We start from the raw sequence: 12,448 nt of genomic DNA, 5'->3' as shown, positions 1-12,448 counted from the left end.
ATGATTCTGTGATTAAGATTAAGTCATAATCGTTATGAAGAATATTTTGTCGAAATTCGTTCGTTTTAGTGCGTAAACCGCGTACATTCTGGTATAGTATATCTATGGGATTGGCGCCGGTGAGTATATTATTAGTACCAAAATATAGAAAAAAAAGGTATATGTAGATGTACAAAATGATGTGCGTGATTTATAACATGAAATGATCAACTGGCATGAGGGACCAAAAATGATTTCATGGCTAGTTACTATAATAAACTGGTTGCGGTAGCTCAGTTGTAAGCTTGACGAAAAGTAAAACTGAGTGACGAGAGAAGATTGCTGTGTGAATGGAATATTGGTTTTTGTGTGATTTTTGTGTGCTCTTGGAAATATGTGCTGAATGCATGTCTTTGAATATAGTGTGTGGTAAGGTCGAAGTATAGGTTGTGAATATTTATGAGCGCTAATTATAATGAAGGTACGTGTAGTTAAATCTAATACATAATTGTAGATCAATAGAAAAACATAAATATAGGAAATCACTTTATCCTGGCTAGGTCTTTTTCCAGACGGACACTTATAGCCGGCGAATCCTCGTTTTTTCTTAAAAAAATATTACAACTTCTAACCCAAACAAACTTGTAGGCTTTTTCTTTCGCTTTGTTTTTAGTAGATTTTAGAAGCTGTTTGTTTTCAGGGGTTAGGTGTTCGTTAACGAAGATTTTTTTTTCAGGGCCTTCAATTCCTACATCTTTCGTGCAAATGCCTTTCTTCTTTTTTAAGCCAGAGAGTATTCTGTCTTTGTATAATCGGTCTCTTAGCTTAGCGACAATAGGTTTAGGCCTTCCAGCAATAGTTCTTTGGGGCTGGACGCGATGTGCAAACTCGATATCTCCGTGGCTTAATTCGACGCCAGCGTACTTAGCTATTCTTAGTACAAAATCTATAGGCGAATCGGTACTTGTTTGTGGCAGCCCTACAATTTCCAAGTTATTTATTCTCGCTTGCTGTTGTTGTTTACCAAACTGGGAGCGCAATTCCAAGACCTGATCCTCAGATTTGCTGATGCGGTTTTGCAGCATACATAAGTCGTTTTTGAGATGGTCGTTTTCAATTTGCAGTTGACTATAAGAAGACTGTAACTGAGTAAACTCTGTAGATAACGATGCCATATCGTTCTTTAGTTCGTTGAAGATAGTGGTTTTAAGTTCTTCGACTATTTCACATTTAATCGACTTTAATTTAGCATCTAAAATTATCTCGAAACGACTGAATATGTTAGCATCATCAGCCATGGCAAAGGGGACAGCAATCTCCGCAATCGATACATCGGAATCGGTGTCAGCGGAACGGGAGATTTTGCTTAGTTTATCTGTTCGCACTGGTGTGTTACTATTGTCCCCACCTTTGCGCCCAGTTGCTACGCAGTTCGGGCATTTCCATTGAGATCTTGCTGATGTCGTATCGCCAGTAAATCTGACGCATTCAGAATGGTACATTTGATTACAGACCGTACATTTTATGCGCTTAACTGTCACACTGATATGGCCCTGGCATGCTTCACAGGTTCCGACCATTCTTGGTAGTCTTCCTTTAATTAATATTTTGAAGAAATAATATAAATGAAAAAAAATTCCGCGCTCGCGTTGGGATTCGAACTCACAGCAGCGACAGGTAAGGTGACGTCTTTACCATTAGACCACGAGTATATTTACAAGATTTGACGAATTTGCAGATGGTGTTACTCGTAGATGATGTTATTGTGCCAATTCCCTGATAAAATTATTGTCCTACCCACTTTTACACATTAAGATAAGTTTATTTCCAGTCTTTTTAAAACATTTTTTACTTCTTTTAACACTTTTCGAGGTGAAAGTTCTTAGCAAACACAAAACACTGCACTTAAACCGATTTAACTCTATGCACTTGAGATTTTTGTGGTAATTAAAGCAGCAAGTTGACCGTTTTGTAATTTTGTACACAGGAGCTAACGAAACAGGTCCACTCTGTCAAAGCACCGAGCGGGTTAATAATGTCGGTCCGAATCTTTCTATCGGTTTCAGAATAATGTCATGCGTCTTCAAAAGGATACCATACGTACGACATGACCTATAAGATTTTAATTCGTTTTTCTTTGTCTTCCGTTTTCGATTTTAGCAGAAGGTATTGTTAAAGTGTTGTCAAAGAGTAAATAAACACTTGCAACAGAGAATGTAAACATGTTAGATCCAGTGAGCTAACATAAAGTAACATTTTAAATCAATATGCAACAATGTCAAAAAGAGAAATAAACATAAATCTGTGACATAAATAGTTCAACTTCAGAACTTCTGTAAGTAATTTCAGAACGATATTTTCGTGAATAAATCGCGAAACGAAAATAATTAATTAAACGTGAATCAAATTAAACTTGAAGGAAAATCCTAGCTGGTTCAAAATGAAAAAGCTGTCTCAAATCTTATATCAATATAGAAGTAACAGAAGCATATACACAAGCATGCTACTGCAGGAGGTCTGCTTCCCCCAGGCTGCGTATGGGCCGACGGAGATCCAGAAGACGAAAATGCTTAACGGCATCAAGATCGTGGCGGCGAGGGTCTCTGGAGCACTGATGACTGCTTGCACCATTATGTTCCAGGTTTAAACACTTTCCACAGTCTCTCTTCGAATGAAAGTGAGTGATATGATCTCGTTTAGGCTTCGACATCTCTTTTGGGGGACCGAGTTTGGCACTCACCTCAACTTTGGCAACTTTTCGAAAATACGTGTGTTTTAACCAAAAATCAATGCACTTTAGTAGTGTTTCTCGAACAGGCGGTTAGTCACTTCAGTCATTAAGCAGTCGGCAGTAATTATTTTACCTTTAATGTTCCAAACGATTACCATAAAATGAGGAATATGGGAAATGTTTGTATTCTTGCAACATTCGACGGGTGTGACGTGAGACGAGCTCGAGGCGTCTCCTCTGTTTTTGGACACAATGCACTGCATGCAATACTGGTTGGATGAGGATTCTGTTTCAATGAGCAGTATAGTCATATGAGATATATATATATATATATTACACCAATTTCCCAGGCGGGTTCCCGATATGAAACAAATGACGACCTTGGCGCCACCCACTTCATCCGCGCCATGTCCTCTGGATCTGGAAGTAATTCAACCGCCTTCGCGAAACTCCGAGTATTGCAGCAGCAAGGGGCTTATTTAACCTGTACGTCGGACAGGCAGACCATTGCCTTCACGCTAAGATGTCCTACACCCCTATTTACCACGCTGAAAGGTTATTTGATGGATGCTGCAGCGAGGTGTGCACATTTCAATTTAAAATTAAATATTTTGCCATGCAAAGTGTTTGGCACACATTGGCATATAAGCGTTTAACTGAGTTGGATAGCCAATGCGTCCCATGGTTTATATAAATATTCAATCAACTCGTCAGAAACGTTTCTTATCCACGGTTCTGATGCGTACCGTTAAATGTTGAACGCCCTCAAGCCAAATGTGTTTTCTTGCCACGTAGATATAACTTAAGTAACTACAAGGTAAAAGTGAATAAGCATTATATACTTCACGGCAAAAGTGAAGAAACATGTTCTACTTCAAAGAAAAAGTAAATAAGCATTTTGTAGGCTAGCGCGCTTCAACTAATCTATACTTCATCATTGCTTTCTAACAGGCATGTTAGAAAGTCTGTCTGTCGCATACAGGCAGTTCTTTGTTAAAAGGGTGATCCTTGATTTCCATTATTTACCAGTTGTTCGTCTCATGCGGGGTATCTAAACTGGATTTAAGTTTTACACTGGTCTGGGCAAAGAATTATATACTTGTCATTTATTTACAAAAATGCAGTCCAAAACCCTTATACTTAGTTTGAACATTAAATGTATCTGATTTATATCTTGTCTTGAAGATAGAACTGATATAAGCCAGATCTTTATGCTATATGATATTCAGAATGCTTTCTCCCTAGATGTTCGTACCACGAATGGGAAATAGATGATCGGAGGATGTTAATAACAGGTGATCTAACCAGAATGCCTGCAGAACAGCGCGTATTAGACTTAGTTCAAAACGCATGCTGGGCCGGCCCACTGGCCAACTCTATGTTCTGCGAAAAGGAAAGAATTGACAGCATTACTTCGGATACGTTGATGAATTATGCAGCATTGAACTTTAAGTCCATTCACTGTGCTGTGGCCTCTGTAGGCATACCGTTTGAGGAAACCATTGAGCTGGCCGAAATGATTGACTCTAGGGTGGTGAGTTACATATTTTCGTTAAAAATGTACTTTTTTTAGGCACTTCCAAAATCTTTAAAAGCTAGAAGCACTGAGGCTTTCTCGAGACATTCCATTATTTTCATTTCATTTGTGTGAGAACACTAGTCTACGTTCTCTAAGAGGCCTGGCCTACTTCTGTCCTAGTGGCATGGCCTCAGCTGTAGGACGGTGATAGCTAAAGCTAAAAGCTTGGTAAGGCTTCGGCTTATCTTTTTGGGTGACCGATTTCGATCTCCGGCACGCACCTCTAACTTTTCGGAGTGATGTGCGTTTTTAACAGTATTTTTAGTATGCCTGATAGTTCTCCGTTCTTAAAGGCGTGTGCCCGTGCCCTGTATTGGTCTTGGGTTGATTATGATGATCATTCCCACCTTCATAGATCTTTCTTGGCTTAAAAGAGTTTTGTTTTAGGTCCGAGCCACGTCTGAACAATGCCACCCTCAACCTTGCTTTCGCAGTGGTATTGAGACCCACGACCTGGGCCCCGGCAGCGACACCTGGATAGCGGTAGCTGTGCGCGGCTGTGGAACTAATAATGTTAAGTTAGTAACTCAGATAGAAAGGGATATCTACATTTATGTACTTTTTCTCATTTGATGGCGTGATGATCAATATCAGCAGTAATGCGGTGATAGCTTAGTGACCTGCAGCTGTACAACTTACAAGCAACTTAAATATACCTGTCACTTGCTTCAACGATGAAGGAAAACATCGTGAGGAGAGTTCTCCGCACTTGGTCAGCGTTGTGGCTACGGCCTTCCTATTCTGAGAGAAGACTCGTGTCGTTACTGAGCCGGTAATGAGTTGATATTGATGATTAACATTATTTAACTAAACTTATATGAGTGAAGAGAAGAGGAAACTGTCGCGCTGTGAAAACGGCTACTGGATGCGTATCCACTCAGCGAAGACGTACAGGAATTTACGAATAAGGTTATTGATAGATGACGCGATAGATGTTTTCTCCCGAATCTTATTGTTTGGTTTTAATGAAGTAAAAAGCCTTGCCTTGCTCGCTTTCCATTTGAGTATGGGGGAGTTTTGTTTGATAAATTTTATTGGATTGTACAGTGTTCAGTGTCAGAGTCAGTTTCATGAAATTTGCGGTTGGAAAGACAGAAAAGTGACTGAATCGAACACTAGGTACCTATATATCGCAGAGTATCAAAACTGAACGTTTGTTGCAGCAATCTTTTTAGACATGCTATAGTAGCATCGGCGTGTGGCACCGGCAACATGACTCAGGGGCAGCACAGCTTGGATCGAACTCCTCAAGGACCGAACGGAATGTTGTCCCAGGGCGATCTCTTTGCTGATTACGGAGCGTTCAACATCTCCTATGCGGACACTGGTATTTTCGGTACGCATCTGTTAGTCTGTTTCTGTTGGCCACTGGCCACTTGGTGACGTCAGATCTGAATACAGTTTAAACCACCCCTCTCCTTCTTCCTGCCGGTGTTGTACGAGGTTCTAAGGGACTAAGGGAATATAGCGAAGAACGGTCGGCAGCGTCCTCTGTGTAGCTACAACCATTTACTGCGATCACCAGCTCGTTTAGCCAGCGTGGTGATAATGGTCAGACCCTCCCATTGGAAGAGGCCTTTAGTCCAACAGTGGACTGTTAGACTATTGTTGATCTGTTAGTCCGTTTGTTTAGTGGTTGGCATGTTCAACTGCAGATCAGGAGGTTATACCGAGATTTTCTGTCGTGATCTTATGAGGTACCACGTAAGTACCAGCCCAATAAGGAATTTGGCGTTGACTAAAACTCAACCTCGAAGTGATCTTCACTAAGCATTGCTTGCCCATCATGCCTGTTAAAAGGCAATGATGAACTCTAGGTTGGGTCGCGCTTGGCTAGAAAATGCCTTTCCAAACGCATTGCCAATCGGTTGTCCTCTTACAAAATTATATTGTTTTGCACCGCTTCATATACTCGTATTCTAGTCATCACCAAATTTTATATGGAGATGACAGACCTCTACCGTCACTTGGTGACCTGGGCGGCCTGCTAACCTTCTGGAGTGAGCTCGGCTGGCTTGAGTGACCCAGCGGTGACCCAGCTGTACCAGTGGCACTACGCAAAAAGGTTCCTTCCGACCAAGTACGGAGACAAACACAGAAGGTGAAGAAGGAAGAGAAGATCTCTGCCGTTTACCAATCGATGAAAAGTTATTTAATACAGTGGTAAGAACATAGTTTATTAGTGAGAAGGTTTGTTTCTTACGCTCAATTTCTTCTCCCACTTTAAAAATCGCATTTTAGTATGGATGATTTTCAACCGGGACGGGCGCTTTATGTCTTGGGCAAAAGTTCTTAGTCGACTGATTTGCACTGCTGCGATCAGCTCTCATACAAAAATCGTTAATTATTGTTTTAGGAGTAGTTGCTAAATCTAAAGCAGCCACAGCCTGCCACGTCGCCTACCTCGCATCGGATTTCCTGGCTAACGTTTCCAAACTGAATTCACAACATATTGAAGATGGAAAAAAGAGACTGCGTAAAGACATTTACACTCATTATTATGTTTCATTTTATAATTTTTATTAGTTTTCCTAAACTTGGAGGAATTATCAATTCTTTAAATTAAAATGCATGAACCTGCGACCCTCTGGCAATCGCGGCCTGAGCGCCTTAAAAAATATATATTTTGTTTCTTATTAGACCTCTAAGATGAAGGTAGATTAAAAAACCAATTAGACATTGTTCGCTGTTTTTTTAAGTTATTAAAATATCACTTGTTTCAACGGTCAAGGAGACATCGTTAGGAAACCTGGCATAAGAGCTCTCCATAATGTTCTCAAAGGTGTTAGAGTCCACCAATCAGCACTGGGCCAGCGTGGTGGACTACAGTCGTAACCCCTTCTCAATGGAGGGGACCCGTGCCCTGTAGTTGGCCGATCATGAGTTGATATGATAATGATGATGATGATGAAGCTATGAAACCTTAAAGGCCTATTTTATAAGTTTAAAATAATTTCCTACTATAGTAATAACAATAACAATAATAATAATTTACTCACAAGAATGTTCCTACACATTGAGATGTTATAATATTAAATAGAATCCAGTACATTCCAACAGTCGGTGTATAAATATTTACTAAATCATATGAGAGCCAACTCAATTTCTTTTTTAGAATTAAGTCTCGCGTTACACGACGAGGACTCCGTAAAGGCCTCGCAAGGCCTCGCCTTGCAGGCCCTCAACTGCACATCCATAGACACCGCAGACAAATCCATCGCTATGGTCGACGCTATTCCCAACGAAGATGTCGCTGCCGCTGCGGAAACGCTGGCGGCTAACCGTTTGTCATTTTCATTAAAATCATATACTGATGTGCCGAGTACAATTTTCGCCGAGTAAACGAGTACCGAGTTTGACTCGGTTTCATTACGAGTACTCAACCGAGCTTGAAGCGAAGATTTCTACAGGCACGAGAACCCTAGTTGCGAGTCAGCGTCGAGGTCGCAAGTGTCTTTTATGCAAATTTAGTACGTCTCGTATACAGGTCGCAAGTACCTTTTATGCAAGTTTGTTACGTTTCGTATAAAGGTTGCAAGAGTCTTTAATGCAAGATTAGTATGTCTCGTATAGAGGTCGCTAGTGTCTTTTATGCAAGTTTAATACGTCTCGTATACAGGTCGCAAGTGTCGTTTATGCACGTTTAGTACGTCTTGTATACCTTTGTACACTTCATGTATCTTATGCACACAATCACAATTTATGATACATAAATAATAAATATAAAGATCGCTAGTGTCGTTTATGCAAGTTTCTTACGTCTCGTATAGGTACAGGTCGCAAGAACCTTTTATGCAAGTTTGTTACGTTTCGTATAAAGGTCGTAAGTCTTTAATGTAAGATTAGTGTCTCGTATAGAGGGCGCTAGTGTCTTTTATGCAATTAAATACTTCTCATATCCGGGTCGCAAGTGTCTTTTATGCAAGTTTAGTACGTCTCGTATACAGATCGCAAGTACCTTTTATGCAAGTTTGTTACGTTTCGTATAAAGGTTGCAAGAGTCTTTAATGCAAGATTAGTATGTCTCGTATAGAGTTCGTAGTGTCTTTTATGCAAGTTTAATACGTCTCGGATACAGGTCGCAAGTGTCGTTTATGCAAGTTTAGTACGTCTTGTATACCTTTGTACACTTCATGTATCTTATGCGCACAATCACAATTTATGATTTATAAATAATAAATATAAAGATCGCAAGTGTTGTTTATGCAAGTTTGTTACGTCTCGTATACAGGTCGCAAGTACCTTTTATGCAAGTTTGTTACGTTTCGTATAAAGTTCGTTAGAGTCTTTAATGCAAGATTAGTGTCTCGTATAGAGGGCGCTAGTGTCTTTTGTGCAATTGAATACTTCTCGTATCCAGGTAGCAAGTGTCTTTTATGCAAGTTTAGTACGTCTCGTATACAGGTCGCAAGTGTCGTTTATGCCAGTTTAGTACGTCTCCTAAATAGGAAGTAAGTGTCATTTACGCAAGTTTAGTACGTCTCATATAAAGGTCGCAAGGATCGTGTATGCAAGATTAGTGTCTCGTATAGAGGTCGCTAGTGTCTTTTACGCAATGGAATACTTCTCGTATACAGGTCGCCAGTGCCTTTTATGACAGTTTAGTACGTCTCGTATACAGGTCGCAAGTGTCGTTTATGCAAGTTTAGTACGTCTTCTAAATAGGAAGTAAGTGTCATTTACGCAAGTTTAGTACTTCTAAGTAAGGGTCGTTTATGCAAGATTAGCTTGTCTCGTAAAGAGGTCGCTAGTGTCATTTATGCAATTGAATACTTCTCGTATACAGGTTACAAGTGTCTTTTATGCAAGTTTAGTACGTCTCATATACATGAAGAATGTGTCTTTTATGCAAGCTTAATACGTCTTGTATAGAGTATGCACCTATAAAATAAATCCTATTATAGCAGCTGAGAAATGAGAATACATTTCTATAAATTTAATTATAAGAAACAGTAGTTCCTATTGCGTAAATACCTCAATTAAATAGGGAAAATGGTACCTAAGTATACTATCCAGTACCTACAATTTTATTGTATTTACCCAAATAACTCTTGCATTTAAACCGAATTATTCGGCCGAGTATGAGCAATTTAAAAAACTGCCGAATATGCAGAGTACCGAGTAATACACGAGTACTCCGTCCATCACTACCGACAACCTACCTATAATAACACAGATGATCAAGCTGAAGAAGAAAATTTACTAAGATAAGGTATCTGTTTTAAAGGCAACTATCATGACCCACATTGCATGCGTCGGAATAACGTGAAATTCAATTTGTGTAGAGAACCATTTTTTATAATATTAGTTATATTGCTTAATCTAATTTTAGATTTATATTTCAGGTAATCAAATGGCTATAGCCATTGTTGGCGATGTTGCTGCAGTACCCACAGACATATTTTATAATATGTAAACAAAAAATATAGTATTTACAAACAAACAATTATAACCTATTTATTAATTATTTAAGTATTTTCTGAGAAAGCGGATTAGTCTATTATATAAAAATAATAATAATAATAATAATTACAGTATTGTTAGTATCATCTCTGGGTTCACATTGATCATGTTAAAACCCAAAGATTAAGAAAACTAGATTCTGAAACCGTAAATCCTGTTGTAATAAAAAAAAAAACTAAAACTCAAATGTCAGTGTCATCTTAAATCCTTATCTTGAATTAAAAATCGAAATCATAATACTGAGGTTATGCTAAAGGGGTTTCCAAATACAGTTTTGGAATATTAATAATTGTATTAAGTAATATAAAAAACATGCTTGGTATCTAAGAAGTTTGAATAATGATGAACTCACTGCAGAACACCGTAAAATGTACGTAATATTTATAGGTTATCCTATTATATAGCTGTATTACCATTATTTCATCGCTTTTTTAATATAACATCGTATTTATTTCCAGATTTACGGCTCGTGAACTTAAAGACCGCTCTAAATACCTTAAAGGAGAACAAAACAACAGCGCAGTTGAAACCAAAAATAGACGTAATATCGAAAGCGAAAAATTTGACTTTTGCTCCTAGATGTATTAATTTTGAGATCAATGAACAGCCTAATGGGGTAAAGAGAAAGCAAGATCCTCTATCCTACATACCTATAATAAATCCCCGGTCTATCTTACCTTTGATTGACACAAATTGGAAGAAGGATGAGATCGGTTTACCCGCACTGCAACAAGAAGAAAAGCAGGCAGTCCGTCTGATTGTAATTCGTAGGAAAAAGATGAAAAAGCATCAGAGGCACAAGCTGTGGAAGAGGATGAGATATCGCTGGGCCAGGGTAATTAATATATTATATTTGGTAAAAAGTAGTTGCTAATCGGAGGTAGTTTAAAAAAAACGATCCTGCCCATGTTGAGGAAGTTGGGAGATTTTAGGGCCTTAAAAATAAAGGTGGCATTATGTCATAATAGAGGGAGGGCTTTACACTCTCAAGATGTTTAAAAGGTGCTGCCAGTTAGTGTGTTGGATACTTCTTGTTTAACTATGTCAAATTACTTGTCTGATATAAAAACCCAAGAATCTCTAAGGGAAGGGAGGATACAGAAATATATAAAACTTTTTATTATTTCATAGCCAAGGAGTAGAGTCACGAAAACTGCACTTAAGGATTTTGGATAGTTGACCACAACAAGTGGGTAGCTCTTCTTTCACTGAGCTGTCTCATGACATGTACATTGGGTCCCATGGTTGGCGTTCATAAAGGGTATGCAGATGATAAAAAATTAGTCCAGTACAAGTTATAAAAACTTAAGGGTAGGCTTTTTATACCTAACTCTTACAAAGTCTATTCTTTAGTTTTTCATAACTCAGATTGTTTTCATTTTATATCACCTGCATACCCTCTATGCATGCCACTGCCCATGGTGCTACATTTTTGGCCTTGCGCTGTAGATTTAGATAGCGACCAACAAACAAGTTGCAGGGAGTTGCTGGAAACATGCAGTTTACCATGAATCTACATGTGAATTAAACATAATTAGGTCATACACAGTAGTTAAGAATAGCAGCAAAACTCCTCTTGCCTGCCTAGCTTTAGTTTTGTATAACCAAATTAGTATCACCGTAATAATAAAAACCAAAGACCTGATGATCATTATTTTATTCTGTAGTGATATTTATTAGATATCAACTGCAATTACCAACATTATGTCATGTTTGTATATTGAAAGGTAACATTTGAACTCTCTATCTACATCTGCTTGTGTCTGCTTGGAATTAAACTTAATAAAATATGGTTTTAAAACAAAATTAAACCTTGCAAAGTCATATGGTTTACAAGTCTACTTTACTATTTCCAGGTTAAGAAAAATCGCCGCATAAAAAAGGAGAAGATCTTTCAAAATGAGCTACTAGCAATGGTGAAGCAGGCCAATGAGTTCTCAGCAGAGCAATACGTATCAGGCAAGCTGCAGAAGGCCAACCATACACCGCTGCCCACTCGCTGGCGTCACAAGAGACTACCAGAGTTCATTATAAGACAACTACTGGGCATTGATAAGAAGATCAACTACAAACACACTGATGTTTATAAAGCTTGAATTTGTAGATTTAATAATATAATATTATAGTACTGTTTTGGGTGTATTCTTCTTTGACTGCATCATAAATTATTGTTTATGGGTGTATGTGCTCTTTATTTGAACAATAATGTCCTTTATTCAAATAGGCAAATAAATGTTAAGCAATTAGCCGTATTATAGGCACCCATTAAGTGTTCATGTAATTGCAAGCCCATAATGTAATAGTGATTTCTACATATGTTAACTTAACACTAAGGGTTCCAAACGTGCATGAGTCTTTGAGAACCCTACAACAAACTTAGCCATCGCTTTTCTTCTCAAGACAGCTTTTTATATTGTAGATCTAAATTATGCATAACTAACATATGTAATGGAGACAGTCTGGATATTTAAGCCCACCAAAGTTAATAAATCCCGTGAAGTTTAAAGAATTTAAAATTGTGTAGGTAATATAATTGTACTATAGCCCCAAACACGTTTCTACTTTTCTCACACGTCATATTTGGCCAATGTCTGGGCTAATATTAAGAAAGGCTAAATAATAAGTTTTTGTGTGACTTTTACAGGCAGGTTTCACATTGCAAGGAATAATCTATGCTAGGTATTGTCAGTCATGAT

General features: G+C 38.3%; 1 protein-coding gene across 1 annotated transcript; it reads left to right on the top strand.

The window, feature by feature from the left end:
- Positions 1-2,419: 2,419 nt before the first annotated feature.
- Positions 2,420-11,885, top strand: LOC120632851 (cytochrome b-c1 complex subunit 2, mitochondrial-like). Its single transcript, XM_039902889.1, has 9 exons — positions 2,420-2,620; positions 3,061-3,290; positions 3,956-4,241; positions 4,677-4,807; positions 5,453-5,625; positions 6,646-6,765; positions 7,405-7,572; positions 10,211-10,587; positions 11,609-11,885. Exons 1-9 carry the CDS (start codon positions 2,420-2,422, stop codon positions 11,846-11,848), a joined length of 1,926 nt encoding a protein of 641 aa, XP_039758823.1. The 3' UTR covers positions 11,849-11,885.
- Positions 11,886-12,448: the final 563 nt, after the last annotated feature.

This window comes from Pararge aegeria, chromosome 20 (assembly GCF_905163445.1).
Source record: "Pararge aegeria chromosome 20, ilParAegt1.1, whole genome shotgun sequence".
NCBI lineage: Eukaryota > Metazoa > Arthropoda > Insecta > Lepidoptera > Nymphalidae > Pararge > Pararge aegeria.
This window is presented reverse-complemented; position numbering and strand designations above follow the sequence as displayed.